Source organism: Apostichopus japonicus, chromosome 21, assembly GCF_037975245.1.
Source record: "Apostichopus japonicus isolate 1M-3 chromosome 21, ASM3797524v1, whole genome shotgun sequence".
Classification (NCBI taxonomy): domain Eukaryota; kingdom Metazoa; phylum Echinodermata; class Holothuroidea; order Aspidochirotida; family Stichopodidae; genus Apostichopus; species Apostichopus japonicus.
The window spans coordinates 3,747,637-3,770,596 of record NC_092581.1 but is presented as its reverse complement, the minus strand read 5'-3'; the positions used below and the strand labels follow the sequence as shown (position 1 = coordinate 3,770,596).

Genomic DNA, 22,960 nt, shown 5'->3' with positions numbered 1-22,960 from the left:
TAGCAAACCGGGGAGGGGAGTGGGGTGGGAGTATAATTAGCAGCTCAAACTGTGTTTATCTTTCAGGCGGTAAGGCACATGGCATGCTATCTTGTGCAAATTTTTCTTTTCTTCAAACATTAGTTTGTGTTCAAAAAATTGGTCAACCCTTTCAGCTTTCAACAAACATGAGCAGATTTTTTCTGATCTTTAATTAACACAGCCGGTGAGCATCTGAAACTGGCCAAGTTGGTGGATCATGTCATCCTACTCATCAAGGACGAGACATCCGTCCTCTGTTACGGGACTGAATGCTGCATGGTGGTGAGCAGAGAGGTTCTGGGAAGCTGGTACTACAGCTGTAGGCTGATAACAAAGAATTGGCAAGGTTTGTACCAAATGTAAATTAGCAAAGTTTAGTCACGAAACATTAATGTTCGCGGTAAATTTGTGGCACAAATGCCATAACGATTCCGACTCGTTAATATCTATGTCGCAATCGAAGTCGTCAAGGATATGTGAGAGTTACTTGATGTTCAAATCTTCCTGATGACAAACATCAATACTTCTATTTGCTGGCATATAGAGTTGTAGACTAAAGTGTCCCATGTTTTCACATGTCCTATGTTTTTCTGCTGGTCACATAGTGTTCCCATGTTTTTATAGTCATCTGTGTTTCTGAAAGTCACATAGTGTTCCCATGTTTTTACATGTCCTCTGTGTTTCTGCTGGTCACATAGTGTTCCCATGTTTTTATAGTCATCTGTGTTTCTGAAAGTCACATAGTGTTCACATGCTTTTACATGTCCTCTGTGTTTCTGCTGGTCACATAGTGTTCCCATTTTTTTATAGTCATCTGTGTTTCTGAAAGTCACATAGTGTTCCCATGTTTTTACATGTCCTCTGTGTTTCTGCAGGTCACATAGTGTTCCCATGTTTTCACATGCCCTCTGTGTTTCTGCTGGTCACATAGTGTTCCCATGTTTTCACATGTTCCGCTGTGTTTCTGCAGGTCACATAGTGGTCCCATGTTTCACATGTCCACTGTGTTTCTGCAGATCACAAAGTGTTCCCATGATTTCACATGTTCTCTGTGTTTGTGCTGGTCACATAGTGTTCCCATATTTTAACATGTCCTCTGTGTTTGTGCTGGTCACATAGTGTTTCCATGTTTTCACATGTCCTCTGTGTTTCTGCAGGTCACATAATGTTCCTGTGTTTTCACATGTCCACTGTGTTTCTGAAAGTCACATAGTGTCCCAATGTTTTCACATGTCCTCTGTGTTTCTGCAGGTCACATAATGTTCCCAAAAGTCTTACATCTTTTTGTGTTTTATCTGTACAAAAGAAAGTGCACACAGACTACTGTTAATCTGTGGCTACTTCCATATTTGACAGGATACTGTGTGACAATGTGATCTTTGTAATGTCATCGGGAATTATTTATAAATGAAGCGTTGAAAGATGCCTGATCTGTACTTTCATTTACACCAATTTAAATTCTTTAATAGTAATTGTTTCCTGTTGCTATTCTTGTTTTTCCTTTTCTTTTGTTCTATGAGTCTTTCTTCCTCCCTTTGTCTTTTTTTTCTTTTTGTCTTTACTGTTTAAAAGGCCCCCCACTGAACAAGACCTCCTTCAATTTATTATAAATATAATTTCAAACTCAGATTTTCATAAATATTTATCTGATGTCTATTTTATAACATCTTCCAATCTTTGTTATAATTTCATTTGATCGATTCTCCTCAGATTTCTTGAAGTATTTTTGCTTGATTCTGCGAGATCCTCCACCAGGTATCAGCTTGGACCTGTCAACACAACTGGTCCACCAGCTCTTTGCAGGAGCCGTTCAACACAGCAACATCAAAAAAGGGATATTTTTCAACTTTTTCAAGCAAATCATTGAAAAATGCAGGTAATGTAGTTTCTTTAATTTCCAAAATTAATTTTAAATGTTTTGAAAGTATTTTGGCTAATATGAAATGAATAATCCCCATTTTGTTTGTGTTACAAATTGTGATAAATGTTGGCATCACCACCCATATAGAGTGGTGATAGGGGAGGAGGAGAAGGGGGGGGTGGCGTGCGGTGTAAAAACGTCCTTAAGCCTTGTCGTTGGCACATGTGTGGTTTCTGAAAAAAAACATTTGATTCTCAAAATCACTTCATTTCCGATTTTTGATGTCTAGATCCTCCGAGTTCAGCAGTACAATGGTTAATACCATACTGGGTGCAATGAACACATTCTGCCTGTATGCGGCTGGGGACTGCCGGGAACAAGTCTGTCGGTTAGGAGAGGAGACCATCCTCACCTTGTTGCACATCTGGAAAGCTCAACATTCAACAACAAAGGTGACAACTGCTATTCATACAAAGAAATTTCTAATTCGTCGTTGTCAGTCTGTTGACCATTCGTACGTTAAAGGAATATGCCAGTGGCTGAAGTTGTTTGTTTAACAAAGTTACCGAACATTTCCAGCATCTTTAGCTCAGAACGACATCTTAACAGCTTTTTTGTCCTATGGATATACAAATTTCAAAATTAGTTAAAAAAAATTATGAATGTATCTAGCAACAGTAGAATTAGTGATTTCATCATGGCAACTGAAAATGACATCCTAATAGCATTTTGTACTACATGGTTATACAGTACACTTTGAAAAAGTTGGCAAAATTTCAAGAATGCACCTGGCAACAGTAGAATTAGTGATTTCATTATGGCAACTGAACTGAAAACGACATCTTAATAGCATTTTCTACTGTGGATATAAATGTTTAAAAAGTTGGCAAAATTTCAAGAATGCATCTGGCAAAAGTAGAAGTAGTGATTTCATCATGGCAATTGAATTGAGGAAACTCGTATTCTCATAAACAAGTTGCATACAGTGTCAACGAGAAGAAATTGAGAAACGTTCCAAAAGGTTTGTTTTCGATGATAAATTACATTATAATAAGGAATCAAAGCAATATTTTTAGGTGGATTGAAGGTTTTTTGGTTGTAAAAAATAGTTTACATTCCAACAAGTCAACAAAGATATAAAGAGGACATCGAGCATGACAACTAATATTTGGGCCCTAATGGAATCTCTAAAATAAATGTTATTTGTTCTCTAAAAACAGGCAGCACTGGTAGACTTCATGTATCTACAAATGAGGGTGCACCATCCTAAAGGGGCACTTACAGAGGCTGAAGGGGCTAGGGCTGTCAACATGGAACAATGGAAGGTAAGCACGGAGGAATCTGTCAGCTCTTTCTCTCCTTCAAATGTCTGATGATGTATTATTGAATCCAATAGCACAGGAGGCAACCCTAATGTGTGACCACAAACCCTACCATTGAGTAAATCCAAGTAAATAATTCTATCAATCAATCAATCAATCAATAAGGTCACAAATATTGAGAAAATAGCCTGTTCATGTCAGGAAGTTTTGATCACTAAATTGCTGTTTGGTTAAAGCAGGGGTGGGCAACCTTTTTGAATGAATTGGCCAGATTTTAGGAGTGAAAGATTGACAGAGCTGCACTTAACCAACGAACTGCTGTTGATTTCAAACCTTTGATTCCGAGGACTTTCAAGCAATAGGTGTGTGTACCTAATCTGTATTCACAAAAACATAATGTCAATACAGTACAGTTGAGAATTAATGGTGATTATAGGCCTACCTGACAGCATCATTAGTGACGATAAATTCTAAGCAGCTAGCTCGTTTTTTGTGATGGTGTAAAATAGATTGATTTTTGTCTTTTTCTTGAGACGTCTCACTGGCCGAGAAAAAATCACTGGTGGGCCCAGGTGGGCCGTAGGTTGCCCACCCCTGGCTTCAAGCATAAAAACAGATGTAATTTGAACCTGCATTTTCTTTCAGAGTCTAGTCCACAAGATTTATGAGGTTCTTTACTTGGAGTGGACCCAGGCCAGCAATAAACTAAAACTAAAGGGGTTAGGGTAAGAATATTGTTTTACACTTTTCAAACAGTTTTTCCCCCTTTTTTTTATCCAAATCAGTGCAAAACTTTTTGTATTAGTTATATTTGGGTCATTGTGTATAATTGGCTGTCGTCAGTGTTGTTCATATTATTGTGTTTTTTAATCTTTCTTTTACAGAGCCAAAGAAATCAAATTTAGCTCTTCATTAGTGGACCTTGCTGCAGATGTCTGTCACCAGGTGAGAAGAACTATTAAGATTGCTTTTTTTTTTTGCCATTGCGATTTCTTTATTTTCGTTTTTGAGTTCTGAAACCTCAGTTATTGTCTACCCCAAAATAAAATTTGTTTTAATATTTGAAAGAGTAATCAAATTTTGAGCTAGAATAGGGTTCAGACAAGTGATGGGCCTACATGAAGTTCCGTACTTGACAACTGACAATCGACTCGATCCATCCCATAATAATAATAAAGCGCAAAACACATTAAAAACATCTTGATGCGCTGATAATAAATACTTGTTCTTTGAAGAGGTTTTATTGCCTACAGTGTAGTATTCATTTACAACAACCAGATGCAGATCCAGAGTGAAACCCCCTCACACCACCCCCTCCCCCCTCCTTTCTTTTTTTAACCCAACATACGGACAATAGTCAAAAGCAGTGACTAGCACAACATTGCAATAAAAACCTATTAAGTATAGACATAATTTATAGTCTTAACATGCGTGTGTCTAATTTTCTTACCTTTGGGAGGGCCCCAAGACCCTCCCCCCTACATGGGAGTCACATTCAATGACTCTAGGGCTACCCCCTCCAACCTCCTTTATAAAGTCCTGCATCAACCCACATCTAAGCTTAATACTTCAGTCAGATACATTGTAGCACTAGGGATATTCTATAAATTAAGGACTCTGTTAAAATTATTTCTATATAAGATAAATTTGCAAACTCATGTTTGACAATAGATATTTCAATGTGGAAATAGCTAACCTGTTATAAAATTGCAATGTGACTATAGTCAAATGCAAAAGTCAGACCTAGTTGATGCTCTGTGTAACATGGACACAAACATGGGACGTTTTAACTGGATTTGTTGTTTTGATCTTCACAATCATGTTTGGCAATATTTATTTCAATGTCGAATAGCTAACCTGTATATAATTGCCATGTAATGATCAATGCAAAATGTAGACCTAGTTGATGCTCTGTGTGTCACGGACACAAACATAAAATTCATTAATTATTTCAAACTTCACAGGTCTTTACGGGATCATCTCAGGAGCTGTTCACACCCGACGGTTTTGAGCCGTCATCGCAGAGCAGTACCCCAAAGAGGAAGAACGTCGCCGGGACAACTCCAGTCAAAAGACGAAAACTTGAATCCGGGTGGAAAATGTTGAGAGATCACATGACACAAGCTGGCCAATCACCGAGTATAATACCTTGGTTAGTGACAGTCCGACAGAAGTTGTTTAACGTGTGATATAAATTATCGATTTGATTAAGTGTAATATGCATTTAATTTACAAAAAAGGATGGAAAGAATTTTGAATGAGATTGTATGGATGAAAAACGAAAGCAAAATTGTGACTAGAATTCCAAATTTCATGTGTATCAGTGAATATATTAAAACTGCAATGCCATTTCATGTGTTAATATGAACAATTTCAAGCATATTTGTAATACAATGATCACATTTACCATTTGAAGTTTTATCCTTTTCTAAGTTTGTTAAGTTTCTTCATATTTATTTTGTGTGTTGTGTGTTGGTGATTTTTTATAGGCTGCAGTTAGCCGAGGCCCTAATAAGGAGATACCCAGAGGCTTTACCTAAGGACCAAATTGTGGAATTTCTTGCCATATTTATTCAACTCCAGTCCGAATGTAAACGGTAAGTCCGAGGTTACATTGCGCTGTTTCTGCTACGTCACTGTAAGAGATGAAGGTGACATTGCTCTCTGAAGAAAGGTTGGAATTGAGACATTGGAAGAGGCCTAAAACTTTATTTACATTTACAATGCCATGACAAGACTGGAATTTTTTCAATTAATGATAAAGGCTAATCCAGAAATGTTCATTAATCAAGAAGATATAAATGGAAACTTCAATGTACAAACACAGCAACTAATTTTTATAGTATTTTAGATTTTGACTATAGTAAGCCTGAAACTAGCTTGATATTTTTTCCACAAAATGCTTTGTCTTATCTGTTCAGTTGATCCTTTTGAGTAACAGTTTGCTGTAGCAGAGAAATTGCTTCATGAAAGGAAACCACATTTTTCAGTTGTACTTTCTTTGGTTGTAATTCAGTTCAGGACAATTTTCCTAATGCTAATACCACTGCATACTGTCCTCTCATGTCATGCTTCAAAGCACTCATACTGACAGTATGAACAGTTCCTAACCTTTATCTGATGGAAACATGATATTCATACTGTCAGTTACAAGTTTTCTGAACCAACCCCCAAAATGTGAGCTGTAGTGTGGAAGTTGCTGTCTATTCATGTTTGCAGCAACTTAATTAATATTAAATTTCTTCTCTCCATCCCTTGTCTACTAATCCTCTTACATCTACAGTATATCTCTTTTGTGTTCACCCTGCTCATTAACCTGTCTGTATTCTGTGTGTGTATTTGTCCCTTCTGTAACTTGTCATACAGCCTCTGAAGAAGATCCTGCAAGGATCGAAATGTCAGGCCCTCATACTTTTACATATTCTTGTTTGCCACGGCTGTATCAGAGGATTTATTTATGATATTATTATATTTGAGACAAATTTCCTAATTAATGCTAATACCACTGTATACTGTCCTCCTTCAAAACACTCATACTGAGAGTACCAACAGTTCGTAACCTTCACCCGATGGAAACGTGATATTTATACTGCTCCAAACTATCAGTACGAGTGCTTTAACAGCAGACGTGTGTACAAAAGTTACAGTTTATAGAAGATTGTCCCAACTGGGTGATTGTTGTGTTTATGTTTATGTATGTATGTATTTTTAGATCCTCCTGCAAGCAGGAACTCGCAAAGAAGCCTCATTGGCTTATCAAAGCCGCAAGCTGACCGAAGTCAGTCTCTTACATTCATATTTAACGTCCATGATTATGAATTGTCAATTGTCAGCAACTCTGTTACTGGACAACATACTTTAATCTGGGAGTGTCTCGAACCGGGGACCTTATGATTGAAAGGCACCGGCGTTAACCACTGAGCTAACACTCCTTGTGTTAACACTCCTAGTGTTAACCACTGAGCTAACACTCCTAGTGTTAACACTCCTAGTGTTAACCACTGAGCTAACACTCCTAGTGTTAACACTCCTAGTGTTAACCACTGAGCTAACACTCCTAGTGTTAACACTCCTAGTGTTAATCACTGAGCTAACACTCCTACGTTTTACTTTCAGAGGTGAGATCCATTCCCAGATTCTATTGTGTTTGGAAGCTTTAGCCCTGTGCCAGGCTACTCAGACCCCTCCGAGTACCCCTGGACATCATCACCCAACAGGATCACAATGGACTAAAGTGTGGGCAGGTACCATCAGGTGAGCCTTCTTTATCTTTCCGGTGTGAATTTTTGTCACGTTCTGCCGAGTTATTTCTACTTCCAAAGCGGGGCTGTCCCCCATTCAGAGTGGACCACCATAAATATACAATAACTAAAATCTCCAGCATCAGATTTAATTAAATTTTCTTGGGGTGTTTAAGACCTTGGAATTCTCAATTAGAAGAGCGTAATAAAGTGAGGTGTAAAGTGGAAACTGTGGATACTCAAGATCAACGTAAGAAAGTTGGTCAAGTAAGGTGGAATGACAAAATCTCATAGTTGAGTTATCTGGGTGACATTGACAAAAAGATTTCGTTTTTTTAGAAACTAATGATTTTTCAGTTTATCATCATATATCATGGATTAAGAACGCTAGAGCAAGTATAAGGAAGCATTTTATCCCACAGTCAAATTTTGGTCAGGAAAGTTTAATGAAAATGTAACATTGATACAAATTTAGTACCGTGTGAAAATACTGTGATTTTCTTGTTGCATGTTTGTTGTATCTATCAGGACGATAGGCCTTCGTACAACAGAGATGGAGGTATTCTCCTTGCTGACAACGTTACTGGTTCGTAAGCTGGTATGTCCCGGCCAAGAAGTATGGAAGCTCTTTACATCCAGTATCATTCATCCGACACAGTAAGTAATAACTGAGTCACAGCGTGACAGACTATTATGTTAATGGTTAAATAAATTACAGCGTGACAGATGATCGTGTCGAATGGTTGAATAAATCACAGTGTGACAGACGATCATGTCGAGTAATAAATAAATCACAGCGTGACAGACGAACATGTCGAGTGGTTGAATAAATCAGTGTGACAGACGATCATTGCAAGTGGTTGAATAAATCACAGAGTGACAGACGACCGTGTCGAGTGGTTGAATAAATCACAGCGTATCAGACGACCATGTCGAGTGGTTAAATAAATCACACTGTGACAGTCGATCATGTCGTGTGGTTGAATAAATCACAGCGTGACAGACAATCGTGCTGAGTGGTTAAATAAATCAAAGCGTGACATGATCATGATAAGTGGTTAAAAGAAAATCACAGTGTCATGGACGATCGTGTTGAGTGGTTAAATAAACCACAGCGTGACGGACGAATAAATCACAGTATGACATGAATAAATCACATTGTGACAATAGATCACGATGAGTAGTTAAAAAATTGCAGCGTGACAGAGGACCTTCTTGAGTGGTTAAATAAATCAAGCGTGACAGACGATCATGTTGAGTGGTTAAATAAATCACAGCGTGACAGATGAATGAATCGACGTGACAGATGATCATGTTGAGTGGTCAAATAAATCGCAGTGACAGATGATTGTGTTTAGTGGTATAAACTTAAGGGACTTGTGGCTTATTTTAAATGTAAATTTTAAGGTTGGGCAATTTGCAGCCGATGGAACCCTACATGCTGTAAGGTTTGGTACAGCTACATGATGGCTAGTCACGGCAAATGTTTACCCTGTTAGGTAGGGAACCTCACATTCACTTGCAGACTGGCAGTGTTAATGTCTGCATACTTGTTCAGTCTAGTGTTTAAGCTGCTCCTTTGTCAGGGAGGGGAGGTGGAGAGTGATAAGCTGCTCCTTGGTCAGGGAGGGGGCGGGAGGGTCATCATCAGTCACGATAGAAATGACCGCAAGGTCTTCATTTTCCTCCAGTTGTGAAAATGAGAATACAGTATTCTTCATCCCCTTATTCCCTGAGTGCCTACTTGACACCGACCTTCCTCCTCCCCCCCCCCCCCCCATCCTTCGTCATGCCTAAAGCAACTGAAAAGTTATACATTTAGGCAAATCTTTGCTTTCAAAATGTGAAGATGAGGAGCTTTCTGGATTTACCAATTTCTATTTAAACTTATCTGACCATGGAGCATATGCTGCTGTGAATATTGTCCTGAAAGTCATTTAACCCAAACTAATATTTTTCTGCAGTTCTTTTCAGTCTTACACACTCAGTGTAACAAGGTAATCGTATACAATATTGTTTTGTTGTTATATAGCCTTGCCTATTGATTTGTCGATCATGCGAGTGTTGCTCTTCCATCCTTCCACCACCCTCCCTATTTTGCCTTCTGTTGTAGCCAAGCTCCTTGAAACACATAGAGATGTTTATTGTTATGTTTCTTGCAAAGTTTGCATGCTTTCTAGGTAGATTCATTGCTGTAACTTTAATAGTAAATATATTTTGGCAATATGATTTGTCTGATGTATGTTGCTTGATAACTTTGGATTTTACCAAACTTGAGTAACACCATCAAATGCTGATAGATCATTGCATGGTCCTTGTGCAGTGTATGTGAAGTGTAGTGTATGAGAGGAAAATCTGTGTTCCTCTGCATGGTTTGTTTGGCATTTACGGTTTAGTTAAATACAGGACAGCGCAGTACAGATAAGTACAGTACAACCCTGTACAGTACAACCCAGTACAGTATGCTAGTGTTCTGTATTATATATGATTCTATTGCAGACTTTGTTATCCATTTTGGCTGTTGTAACTTGTTCATCTGAGTATTAGTAATGAGTATTAGTGTCTGGTGTATGGTTACTGCATAGGCCCCTGCAGTAGCCTGTAGTGCAGTTAATAACTTTGTAATTCTCTCATAAAAGGGCTGATATGTAGAGATTTTTTAGCCATCTGAGACCAGTCTTGAAAAGTCAGTTATCCTTGTCAATAATGTTGTGTTTTAATGTTGTTTTTTTTTTCCATTCCCATTTTACTTTTGCCCCTCTCTCTCCTTGCCTGATAGGTACTCCTTAAGCTTTCTATCCACTCTACTGAGGAATACATTCCTTCCCGAGAAACATTCCAATGAACTCAGGCCAAACTGCGAGTCAGATTATCCACTGAGAGAGGATTTGTTGGAGTGGCTACTGTCCTCCATGGAGGCCTCTGACATTACTGAAAATATGAAACCAGTCACAAACACTGGTAAAAAGTAAGTAAAGGGTCCTCTTAAAAGAAAAAAAAGTCACTACAATATTTTTAATAAGTATACAAATGAGATGCTCACATTATTTGTTAAATGCCATTCCATAAAGGTTCATACCCCTGTCTTAATCAGTTGGGAGGAATTTAGAAATTATACCCCCCATCCCTCTGTCCCCCCTTTCCTCAATTTGAATATCCCATGCACCTCACTGGTTGCAGTGCAGTGGGTTTGTGTTTGAAACTTAAAATTAAATATAATTTACTTCTTTAATACTTTGCTATTTTGTGTAAGTCGGTGTATAATATAAAGAAGCCATTTCCTACTTTCCATTTGAATATTTCAATATTAAAGGTAAATAACGCTGTGTCCTACACCAGTGCTCCAAGGAATGCTTCAGGCAAGTCTTTCAGCAAAGCCTTAACTGCATGTAGAGGTAGCAGAAGAGGGTCGGGGGGGGGGGGTGATGGATACAAATTTTGAGGGGATGTGAGACGTTGATTTGAGGGAGCAAACCACAAAATCACCTCAAAGCTTGCTCTGTGAGTCCTCTGTGCTTTATTTACCATAAATTTAAATATTTGATTTTCAACAAAAGGACGCTTTTCAATCACAACAATTTTTTCAATCTCATTTTAAAAATATCACTTTTTGAAAACCAAGAGGGCACAGTTTAACTCATTACAAGAATGTAAATTGGGGGATTTATATTCATTAACAAAAATGGGAACTTCTTATTTATGAAGGGGGCACTTTAGTTATTTTTCACAAACTGGAGGGGGGCATGTGGTCTGCCAACCCTACCTGCAAGTTTTATGAAATGTTATTAGTTAATGTTTTAGTGTGTACTTTCTCAAGTGATCACATTTTTTCTCAGTAAAATATTAAGATGTTAGACATGAGGACAGAGATGGTTTAGGTTATTAAAAGTGGGTGTGGTTGGGGTGGGTGGTGGTGTTGGGTGAAGGGGTTAGATGTACAGATGTGTGCTAGTAATTTAGTGGTAACATCTAGGCACAGCTGTTGACTGGTCTCTTTCAACAAATCTGGTTCAACTCTGTCTCTTTCTTATCTCACAACAGCATTTCGTCAACTCTATTCAGTACAGTACTCTGTTCGTTGATATGCAAATCACCAAAGGCAGTACTAGTTCATGATTATTCATCTGTTCTTCCATTGGATGACATCTCACCCTTGAGCCAAGTGGAGAAACTGTACCTTTGTTCGTCGTTCGACGAAGGCGATGTCGGCAACAACAAAGGCATCCCGGAAGACAGTCCCTCCTCCAGAGAGTTAACTCCGACCGTTCTACTTGACATGCTGCAACATTTGATGAAAAAACTTACGGAGGCTTGTAGGAGCCATCAACAGCTTGACTTTTCGGAGGTATGCTTTTGGTTTGCAGTCGGAGGCGTAGAATGCAGATTTCATGAGCAAAGTACTCGCTGCAATTTGTTTTAGAGAGTTTTGAGAGAGAGAGAGAGAGGGAAGAAATTTTCTAAACATTTGATTTGTTTTAATATAGTTCATTTTGTGATCAATAAATATCTTCTTCTAGTAATCTTCTTCTAATAACATCTTATTTTCTTTTAAATATCGACAGGTTTCGTCCATCCAGTCGGCCATTCAGTTCTCCTCAGTCATCTTGAAGGTGTTGACCATCCTGATAGCCAGAGACATCTCGTCGCTGGAAGATGCTCCCGTGGCACAGATTATGAGAAGCCTTCGGGTGATTACATCTCATCTATAATATTTGAGATGATATAATGTGGGAAGAAATTTTGACTCGATTTAGTTACGGTATCAGTCCAAATATTATTACGCGAATCGTTAATTTCCATCGTAGACCAGGAAATACCCTGCCGTGAAAAACTCGGAGCTTTGTATGCATTTCTAGTGAAAGAGAGAAACACATGATGAAATTCATGTGTCCCTTTCAAAAAATAATTTTTCTGGTATCTCATAGCAAGATGCTGTGAAGAGCAAGACAGGTGTTACAAATGCAAAAATTGTCTCGCAGTTTCCCAGAAGGTTTTGAAGAGCGTTCATTGTAACACTTCATTTGAAAATTCGCCCTCTAGTAAGACTGCCGTTCTTTCTATTCGCCACTGCACACTTCTTCACCTTTCAAGGTTATTAGTCTGGAACGTTAATAGCCTGTGTGTTACGTAATCAGTTCTCCAAGCCTAGCAGATGAAACAAGCATCCAGGAAAAGTCACTTGCACAGCTCAAAATTTCCCCACGACCTATCACGAGAGCCTAATTAAAATGCCCGAGGCAGGTAAACTGTTACGGCAGTGGTATTAAAGGGCGCATTTTCCAAATAAAAAATATAGGTGCACACAATGTGAATATGAAAATTATTCCCCATGCCTTTGCTTCTTCTCACAACTTTCTTTGTTGTTTGAATTTTATTACAGAGTTTACTCAATCTAATAACAGAGAGCATAAAGACATCTCTGAGTAACCTCGACGAAGCAAACAAAGACGAACTCCTCCAATCGTTCCATCCTCCCGTGAAAAATCTCGTGGAAACTTTCACCTGGCCGTCGTCCGATGGATCGATCCTTTCTAAAAAGGAGAGGAAAACTTTCTGCCACGTCATTCGTTGCTCTATTTCCACAGAGCTTCTTGATTTGTTGATGATGTTTGTTATTAACAAGGTAAGTTTTTGAAGCCTTTGGATCGCATCCATCGTCGCCGTTTTTGTTTGTTTTTTAAGTCTTCCTTAATATTAGTGGTTTGTCAGAAGGATGGGTTAGGTAGAGGATAGGTCATGCAAGTCACTTACTACCGTCTGAAAATCATTATGAAAATATCTTGGTGGCCGATGTGATATAATTATTTGAAGTTTACAGTAAGAGAGAGGCAATGATGGTTTCGTGATGATACTTAGGGAAACAGTTTGGAAAACTTGGTTTTGGAAAAGAAAATGGTTGGGAAATGTAAATTTTGTCCTATAAATTGTCAATCTGTTTGTAAAAAGATCGTCTTAAATCTGCATCTTGCCCCATTATCTGTGATAATTATGGAACATCGTCAATCGACGTCGTAGCTCTAGATGGATGGTAGAGGAATGGAAGGGGCCATGAGCATACCCTTTCACAAAATCTTTGTGCCCCATTTTAAGTCCCCCACCCCTACTAATAATGCAACCTTGCTAATTATTGGTTCTACAAGAATGAGTTGTATCTGGAAAGATAGCTCTTTTGAAAGAGTTTGTGCCCTTTCTAGGCGAATTTGAGTTTTCCCCCTGTAATCCCAACTCCCCCCCCCCTCCCCATGCCCTCCATTTCTTCTTCTATCCCTAAATGTATAAGAAAATCCTGACTTTGCCACTGGTTCTTCATATTTTCTGTTAGGGTATTAAAAAGAGAGGCCAGCCATCTGCGTTCACCAGTAGTCGTCATGGCGACGTGATCAGGGATGATTTCGATGATGAATTTGACACGGCTGCCTCAATGAGATCTAAAACTGATTCAGAGGAGGATGAGTTTGCAGTTCATCAATCCAGCATGAGCATGAACCAAGATGGTGACAGAGAATATGGTAAGAATTGATTTAAAAATGTTAAATTGTCAAAAATTATATACTGTAAGTGGTTGTGTGTCATGTAAATTTTATTTAAATAGGTTTGTTAGTCTTAAACCAAATAGCCAGTGTTACTACGTTACGCTATTCTTAATTCTTTTTCTCCAACTTTTATGTTCTTTGTTTAATTGAGAGCTGATATATTACTGTACGTATGAAGAAGTCTTTTTTATTTTTTTATTATTTTTTTATTATTGTCATTTTTAATGAGGGTAGTCCTGCTCAGTGCAGAAGCACTGCTTTCCAGAGGAGCCCGCAAGGAAAACGTAGGGCAGAACTAACAAAAACAAGTAAATAAACCTTCTGGTGAATATATAAAACAATGGAGACAGTTTATACTGACTTTTATGTTTGTGACATTTTCATGGTAATTTAGAGTCAAACATTTATTGACATTGATTACACACTGTTTGTGTTGTTTTATTTTCTTTTTTTAAATTGTAAACAGCCAGCAAACATACAACTTTGTCCGTTACGGATCAGTTTTGCCTGACATCTTGCTACGTCCTTGCCCATTGCTGCAGTAGCTTATGCAATGAATATTCATCTCCTGGAGGTAACCATGGTATCGATCAACATGAATTACTGAAGAAACTGCTGCAGTCTTTTCAGGAGGAGGTAAATAGTTTCAAAGAGGTAGATTGATGTTGGAAATTAAGGGGCGGGGGGAAGTTCACGAGGATGTTGTGGTGTGATGTGATGGTTGTGCGATCTAAGTATTATCGTATCGTTAGGTGTAGTAAAGTATATCGAAGTATTGCTGATTCGAGGCCTAGCCAGATCAAGATGTTGTGTTTGGGCAAGCCACTTAATCAGTCAGTGCAACTCTTCAACCAGATGTCTTAATGGAGACCTGTGAGGTAACTTGTAAATATAGTTGTGTGTGACAGTTTGTGGCCGCACGCCCTTTCGAAAGTTCCCCAGGGGACATGAAGATGTGGCACACTGTCAAGTGAGAGGGCCTTAGCTTGATACAAGACTGTAAGCCTACAATCTCATCCCATCCCAACCCAACCCAACCCAACCCAACCCATCCCATCCCATCCCATCCCATCTCATGAATACTGTATCTTGATATATACCATTGCTGTAGTAAAGAGCAAACACCCTATAGTTCAAATTGACCCTATGGAAGGACTTGACATCCTAATATTTTCTATCCTTTGGGGTCTGACATTTCTGATAATCTGTTGTGATGAAGTTTGACTGTTTTTAATCATTCTAAATTAGTGTCAGGATAAGTTCAGTGTTTTACTTTCATCTTTTATAATTTCAGGTTATGAAAGAAGCAATTAATTTGTATGCCAATTGGACTCTATCCACTGATAGTCACATACCACCCCAGTTTCTTTTGTTTGGGTGAGGGGGGGAGGGGGCTGTTACTTCTGCCCCTGATTCTGTGTGTTCTTACCTCGGATTCAGCTTAATTTACAGTTTAACATCAGAAAACTATATGATTTTAACAAATGGTATCCTTTCAAAGTTGCTCATGGATGAACTCCTAACTCCTAGATATTGAACTCACAATTTTTTTGGACCACGAAATATAAAGAGGAAATATATTCTCTCTTTTTTTCAGAAGTGGGAACCAAAACCACCAACAGCCAGTCTCCAAATGGTAATTAGTTAATATGTTGAGAAAAAAAAATCATATAAATTTCTGCTCTTTTTATCAGAATTTTTATGTTCCAACAATGTACATATGTCATACACTTGAAAGAATAGTTTATGCAAATACTGCTCTGTCAGCCAGTGATTCTTTTTTGAGAGGATGGAAGTATCTAAAGTGATCGCCTTTATTGGGTTTTGAGTATGTCACAGGCAACTATGTGATAGGTTGTTTGAAATAGGTTTAATCCTTAGCTATACTTTCTCATGTTGACTGACATCATTTGTCACCAAAATGGACATGATGTCTTTACAATTACCTGTCTTAACATCCTCATTTGAACACTGCTGCAAAAATTAGAAAACAATTCTGGTACAGTAAAGGTGATTTTTGAGATTAATTAATTAAAAATTCATTGTCTTTCTTCACCTCCATTCTCATCTACGTCACATTCTGCAAAAGTACAATGAATAAAAATAGAAACTGTTTTCGTGTAAATAAATTTTTATTAATATTCTATGGTATCTCTAGGACCATATTTGAGTGGTCGATACCACCAACACGAACCACTTCCGGTTCGGTATTAATCCTATGTCTCTGAATTTGTCCGTAGGTTTTTGGCACCGCCAGTATCATCCTTAAATCTGACAACCATATAGAAGACGACCTCCTGCTGCTGATTCTAAAGAATCTCAGGTCAGTCATGTATCAAGAAGCTAGCTAGAAATGTTTTCTTGGTATTAAATGTCAGCCGTAAACATATTTTAACTTGAGGTAAGTTTCATGGTGTCCGTGTGTGTCACGCTTTGTGCACAGATTTCTTATCCACCATTTATCATGGTAGCATATCAGGCGCGTATCCAGGATTTTCTAACCCGGGGGGCGCGAATTACTATCTAAGCGGAGCGCCACCATCGGTTGGCGCGGAGCGTACAAGAAAATTTCTGGTTTTGATACCCCCCAGATCACCGGAAATGGCTTTTCTCGGGCTTGAAAATGAGCAACCAGATGTACACTTTTGCCTGAGAACCAAGTATTTCCCCAAAGTTTTTTTTTCCATCCATAACCTTTTTGAAGATTGTCAGCAGTCACACATCATGTTCGACCTCATTGCATGTCCTATGGATCATTGCTTTTGTAGGTTATTCTACGTCACGGCCCACAATATCCGAAAGCCCCACTTTTCAAGGTTTTAAGCCCATTACTTGTTGAGAATTTGAAAATTCACTTTTCTCGTGAATAAAATCACTTGAAAACATACCCATAATGTTGCACAAAATTCAATCTATAGACAACCAATATAGAAAAACCTCCTTGAACCCCTAACAGACAGGTCAAAATTGAACGAGTAGAGGAAAGTATGATGAAGAATGTTGGTGAGGAAGTTTTGGAAAATTCCGACACAGTTAATTTATTGGTGTAGAAATATTGCAACCTCTTATAATGGCTTTTACAAAACTTGGTTGAAGGAACAGAAAAATAGGAGATATTTCCGATATGAGGTATATCGAAACCGAACACTTCACTCATAGGCGTAGGTCCCGTAGGAGGCGGGGCTGCAGCCCCCCCCCAATTGTTTTTCCATTTTTTTGGGCACCTACTGAAAGAAAAATAAATAGCAGCGAATAGCTTAAAATGATCTCCTTGGTAATTGAAATAAAGTTGTAAGCTTGGCCGACATTACTACTGTAAAAGAGAGTTTTGACATAAATGGATCTGTATGCTTTTTCTCCATCTACACAAGACATTTGGTTGTTTACATAAGCATCCGGCGGTATACTGTGCAACTTTGACGGACCGTGCGGTACACGATGCCATACAATGTAATGAGCGATCTTGCCTATATGATATTGGCATCGACATGTTGGCTTTTTTTTCGGGCAAGTCATTACAGCCCCCAAATCCAGTCTGGCTCCTACGCCTTTGACTACACACATTGACAGTTTTTGAGGTTGTTCATCGTGGAACATGCATTTCAATGCTCATTGATATGATGTTATATCTGCTCTTTGCTTTACAAATTCGAACAGGCATGTAGCGAGTAATTGCCAAGGGAGGGCGAAGCCTGTAGGGAAACTATCTAAGCGAAGCGCCACCATGAGTTGGCGCGAAGCGTACAAGAAAAATTTTGGCCGAAAATGCCTCCCAGATCGCTGGAAATGACACTTCCCAGGCCTTGTAAGTTGCACCTAAGCATTGTCTATTTTGAAATTACTAGCGATGTCATAAAGAAAATTTGCTCGGGGGGGGGGGGGGCGGTCGTCCCCTTCCCGAAATGCGTTATGTTCCCCGACGACTCGGTCGAGTTCAAGTACATTAGTGAGAGAGGAAAAACAGACGTCAAAAATGGAGTTGTCGGGGTAAGGGGTAGGGTGAGGCGCACACCCCCTCCGTAATCCTTGATCTGTCACTGGCTACCCTGTGTATATAATAGGGATGTTTCTCTTCCCGAGGTCTTGGCTATCTTCTACTCCCTCCTTTTCTCCTTTTTCTCTCTTTTTTCTTTTTCTTTTCCCTTCCTTCCTCTCCTCCTTTTCTTTTTTCCCCTCCTTTTCCCTTTTTTCTTCTCTTTTTTTTCTCTCCTCTTTTCCTTACCCGGGGGGCGCGCGCCCCAAACGCCCCCCCCTGGATACGCACCTGCATATATGCATGTATGTATGTATTTTTAGTCCTCCTGCAAGCAGGAACCTGCGAAAAAGCCATCATTGGCTTATCAAAGCGGCAAGCTGACCGGAGTCAGTCTCTTACATTCATATTTAACGTGGATGATTATAAATTGTCAATTGTCAATAACTCTGTAACTGGACGACATACATTTACTCTTGGAGTGACTCGAACCGGGGACCTTATGATTGAAAGGCACCGGCGTTAACCACTGAGCTAACACTTCTGATACACTGATACCTGATAACACTCCTGGTAGCAATTTCAATATCTACCAATATTGTCTCTTTGGCGTCCATTTCCGGGATATCCTGGATCTTAAGGAAAAGAATGACCAGACCAAGGCACCGGATCTGGCCAGATAGAGCTGGCTAGACCGGCTGCCCTTGGCAGGCTACGGTATAGTTGGTGGTAGTTTTTTTTTGTGAGATGAGCGCTGATGGCGCGGGAAAATGCATAAGTAATTTGTCCAGAAGGTAAGTCGTTCCCTCGTAAGTAGCCCCACTAACCAAGTGGGGATAATCTTATGCTTCCGTGCTTGTAGAGGTACAATGCTGGGCAGTGGTGAAACTCCTAATCACAGGTGGAGGCGTGGTGTAGCTGCTAGAGTGTCCACCACTCAACCAGTGTCAATAAGGGACGACGTTGTGGTCAGATGGCGTAGGCAATGGACTCTAAGGGATCTAAGAATGCAGGTTTCAATGTTAACCAAGGTGGACACGTAGATAGGTGGGTGCGAGTGTGACAAGTTAGCAATGAGCAGGGTCAAAGGTCATGAGAAGGCCTTGTCTGGGTACAAGACTTACAAACCTTCAACTGTTTTTTTTTAATTCATACAAATCATTGCAATGTTTTGCATACCACAAAATATAATGAAATCTTCATCAGGGCTTTTTCTCACAGTTTGGCGATGATTCTTTCAGACCTGTATTTATCGCAATGATTGCAATAATGTTTAAATGGCATTTGAAATACCGAACAGGTCGATCGCGTCTACTTACCGAAGAGATCAAGACACGTGCTGTAAAATACTGGAGACGATCAAGCTCGTGGTTCCGAGACTCAAGACAGAGGAGGGACGTATGCCCATGGACATGATGGCGGCCAGAGAAACCGCTCTTCACCTCTTGAGAGCATTTTGGTATGTAAATTGATTTAAATTCTGAATCTAATTTGCATATATTTTTTCCTTCAGCAGCAGCGTGCCTGAAATTCTATGGAACTGATTTATTTTGTAGCCACTGACAGTAGTTAGTACCTACTTTGTTAGGGGTCGTTTGAGAGGATGATGAAGTCATACTTGGTACATAGATGGGCCATAGTAAGTAGATGAACCCTACTGATTTTGGTGCTCATCTCATTAATAATAATGAGGTCACGGGGTCAACGTGAAAATCTCCAAATGCTAATAACTTCGCAACTGAAAGTCAGAATTTATTCATAATTGGTGTTAATGTGTTGGTGAGGCAAGCGTGAAAATATAGAAGCAAAGATGTAATATATTTGCATTGTATATACTGAATGGAAGTTAAATGGCAGTAAAACATGGTTAGGTGATAAATAAAATTCAAATACATTTTGAAGAAATAAAGTTTTTTTTTCAAGTTTCTGCAAAAGTTTTAAGAATTATACGCAGACATACCGGAATATGTAACTTTTATCTTCATTTTGAATACTGCTGAACTGAAACAAACCCAGTTAAACCTATAAATCTTAGATATTGGTCACCATTTGGCATTTCAATTCTTCATGAAAGGGGAAGGTAAAAGCATGATGACTCAAAAGTATGCTAGCTATTCTTGTTTTGAAATCTGTCGACTGCTTCATCAACAAAATTCATCAACTCCCTTTTTTCTTTTTAGGAATTTCACTGTAAATCTATATTATTTTTAAAATTATTCCTTCGTTTATATATATATAATATTTTTTAAATATTTAAGCTGTGTCAATTTGATTTTTCATATTCATATTTTAAGGGTTTTGTCATTTTGTTGTCATTGTAAAGCGCTCTTGAACATGCTTGCATGAAAAGAGCGCTATATAAATTTGGTAAAATAAAAAATATAATAATAAATAAAATAACTCAATTCTTTTATTTTGTTCCTTCTTGGTTATTATTCTCAGGAATCTACAGAAGGAAGGTCATTACACGACGAGGGTCCGCCTGGGTTTCGTGGAGACCCTCAACGCCCTCCTGGCCGTCGATCCCGAGAGCCGGTGGGCCCTCCTCCAGTCGACGGAGAAAGGACAAGGAGATGGGGATAAGGGGGTAAAGATCAGAGATATCCTCGCCTCTCAGCTGACAGACTCCAGTCACTTTGTGAGAGTCCATGTGGCTAAAAGTATGAAAAGGTACTGAAATAAAATGTTGGTACTTTTTATTTGACTGATTCTAATTTTCCAGTAATTGTCATTTGGTATAGTAATAGTTATGAGCACATTAATAGTGTGTGTGTGTGTGCACTTGTTTTGTTTTGTATTCTGACCGAGGACTTGAACAAAAAAATTTCAGGTCCTCGGTTGTGATTTCTAAAGAATCACAACGTCCTCGAAATAATTCTATTGTTATGGGGTATTGTTAAGGTCAGGGTACATGAATTTGAACAATGGAAAATACAATGGGGTCCTCGATCTGAATGTAAAACACACCTGTGTGTGTGCGTGTGGAGGGGGGGTGCTTTTAAGGAAAACACGGCTCCCAACACCTTTTTCCTTGAGAACAAAGTGTGAAATTTCTTCCCTCTGTCTTCTAGAACAGGGAACCAGTCCCCCTTCCAACTCTCACCACTCACCCCCATTCTCTCCAGTAACCTATTATAATATTAGATTTATTTGTTAAATGCCGATGAAACGATAACGCCGTGACTTCAGTCACGGATTTATTTCATTACGTACTTTTAATTTCGCCGTATCTTGTCATTGTAGCTTCTTTAATTCTTCTCTCGACGGCATGCCGAGTAAAGAGGCCCAGAATGCGACCTTTGATTGCTTGTATGAGACTCTACGATCTGGCATGACGCTGAAGGTAAATATCTACACTGCCCTCTTTTTCTGTTAAAGGCATTAAGGACCTACCCCAAACAGCGTGCCGCCATCTGAAAAAGTTAACTTTCCGGTGCTTGCAAGTGAAGTTTTTTTTTCGTGTCGCTACAAAATGCAGACAGAAATGAAACGTGATACCTTGTTATCTTTTATCTAGACCTGAGATGTCCATCGATGCTATGAACACTGTGTTGTGGGTATTGACTGTAGCTGTATGTGTTGACTGTACACTAGTGTCTAATTACCGAAGGTAGCAAGCTGTGTGTGTATTTTCTGGGATCGATGGTGGTGTCTAACACTTCTGTTACACCTCATTCGAAACTAGGTCAGATTACCGGCATCAGACGTTTCTTTGTGCGCGAGTCTTCAATGCCTTTACTCTGTTCTTGTTTATTTTCATTGCTGCACTGAGGCCGTATGTTAATTTAGTTTTACGTGTGTATCGATGTAAAACTTGTGGAATTAGTAATCAATCAAATTGAATTTTATGTTAGCATTTTGGTTTCCATCATTTCTGACTCGTTATCCTGATTAAGTTTGATTTTGTAGCTTGTGAGGTTTTAAGGTGTTTTGCAGTGCTAATATTAGACTGTGAAAGCATTTGTGACTTTTCATCCAGAAATATTCTGACAATTTTATTTTGTAAGTTTCCATCCAACTGTCATATTCAACTTTACGCTGTCATCACTCTTGACTCATATCTCCAGATATTAATCTTATGACATTTTTCTTTCTCTCCTTTATTGACATAATTTTTCCATAATTTCTCCTTCTCGTAATTTTTTCCCGATTAATCTCCATTTCTGACAGGGAAAGCTGTCTGTTAACGAACAAGCTGACGAGTCCAGCAATCGAACCTCCACCCTCCTGGTGGGACTCTGTTCTATCGCCCATCATAGTCCCGCTTCCCTCAAGAAAGTGGTCTTTGCTCTGATCCAGGCTATCAAGGTCTACGGCATCGAGACCGACACCGTACAGAAGGTCATAGGTCAAGTCTGGAAGCACTGGTGTTACGAGGATAGCTTTACCTTCATGGAAGCTCATCTAGGTTTCCTGGTGGATATGTGGCTTCAGCTGGAGTACAGTCTGGTAGAGTTTCCCTACCAACTTCTCAAATGTGACACCTTAAACCAGTTCTATAGGTGAGTGTCTCTAAACCATGACTCAAAAGAAGAGTAAAAGTTTTTATTGATTTATTTTTATTATTTTTTTAATATTTTTTTAAATATTATATTTATAATTGTCATCTTTAATGAGGGTAGTCCTGCTCAGTGCAGAAAGCACTGTATTCCAGAGGAGCCCTCATAAAGTTGAGTACTTTATGATAGATACCGCATGACATTCACATGACATGAGATCACGAGATATGACATCACAAGATATGATATCACAAGACATCATGTGATATGACATCACAATACATGACTTGAGATGAAATGCCCATGACATGACATCGCATGACATCACAAGATATGACATCACAAGATATGATATCACAAGACATCACATGATATGACATCACAATACATGACTTGAGATGAAATGCCATGACATTACATGACATCACAAGATATGACATCACGAGATATGATATCACAAGACATCACATGATATGACATCACAATACATGACTTGAGATGAAATGCCAT

General features: G+C 38.9%; 1 protein-coding gene across 1 annotated transcript in view; it reads left to right on the top strand.

Annotated features, from left to right (window-relative positions):
* Nucleotides 1-22,960, top strand: part of LOC139962845 (serine-protein kinase ATM-like) — a 62,713-nt gene that overhangs the window by 3,072 nt on the left and 36,681 nt on the right. The window contains exons 5-26 of the mRNA XM_071963215.1: nt 203-367; nt 1,732-1,897; nt 2,172-2,334; nt 3,103-3,207; nt 3,850-3,929; nt 4,089-4,149; nt 5,169-5,356; nt 5,694-5,801; nt 7,321-7,458; nt 7,974-8,102; nt 10,225-10,413; nt 11,487-11,790; nt 12,008-12,133; nt 12,826-13,068; nt 13,768-13,954; nt 14,445-14,614; nt 15,576-15,614; nt 16,219-16,301; nt 19,252-19,410; nt 20,394-20,621; nt 21,195-21,294; nt 22,122-22,453. Of these exons, the coding sequence (XP_071819316.1) occupies nt 203-367; nt 1,732-1,897; nt 2,172-2,334; nt 3,103-3,207; nt 3,850-3,929; nt 4,089-4,149; nt 5,169-5,356; nt 5,694-5,801; nt 7,321-7,458; nt 7,974-8,102; nt 10,225-10,413; nt 11,487-11,790; nt 12,008-12,133; nt 12,826-13,068; nt 13,768-13,954; nt 14,445-14,614; nt 15,576-15,614; nt 16,219-16,301; nt 19,252-19,410; nt 20,394-20,621; nt 21,195-21,294; nt 22,122-22,453 (3,463 nt within the window). The remainder of the gene's footprint in view (nt 1-202; nt 368-1,731; nt 1,898-2,171; nt 2,335-3,102; nt 3,208-3,849; nt 3,930-4,088; nt 4,150-5,168; nt 5,357-5,693; nt 5,802-7,320; nt 7,459-7,973; nt 8,103-10,224; nt 10,414-11,486; nt 11,791-12,007; nt 12,134-12,825; nt 13,069-13,767; nt 13,955-14,444; nt 14,615-15,575; nt 15,615-16,218; nt 16,302-19,251; nt 19,411-20,393; nt 20,622-21,194; nt 21,295-22,121; nt 22,454-22,960) is intronic.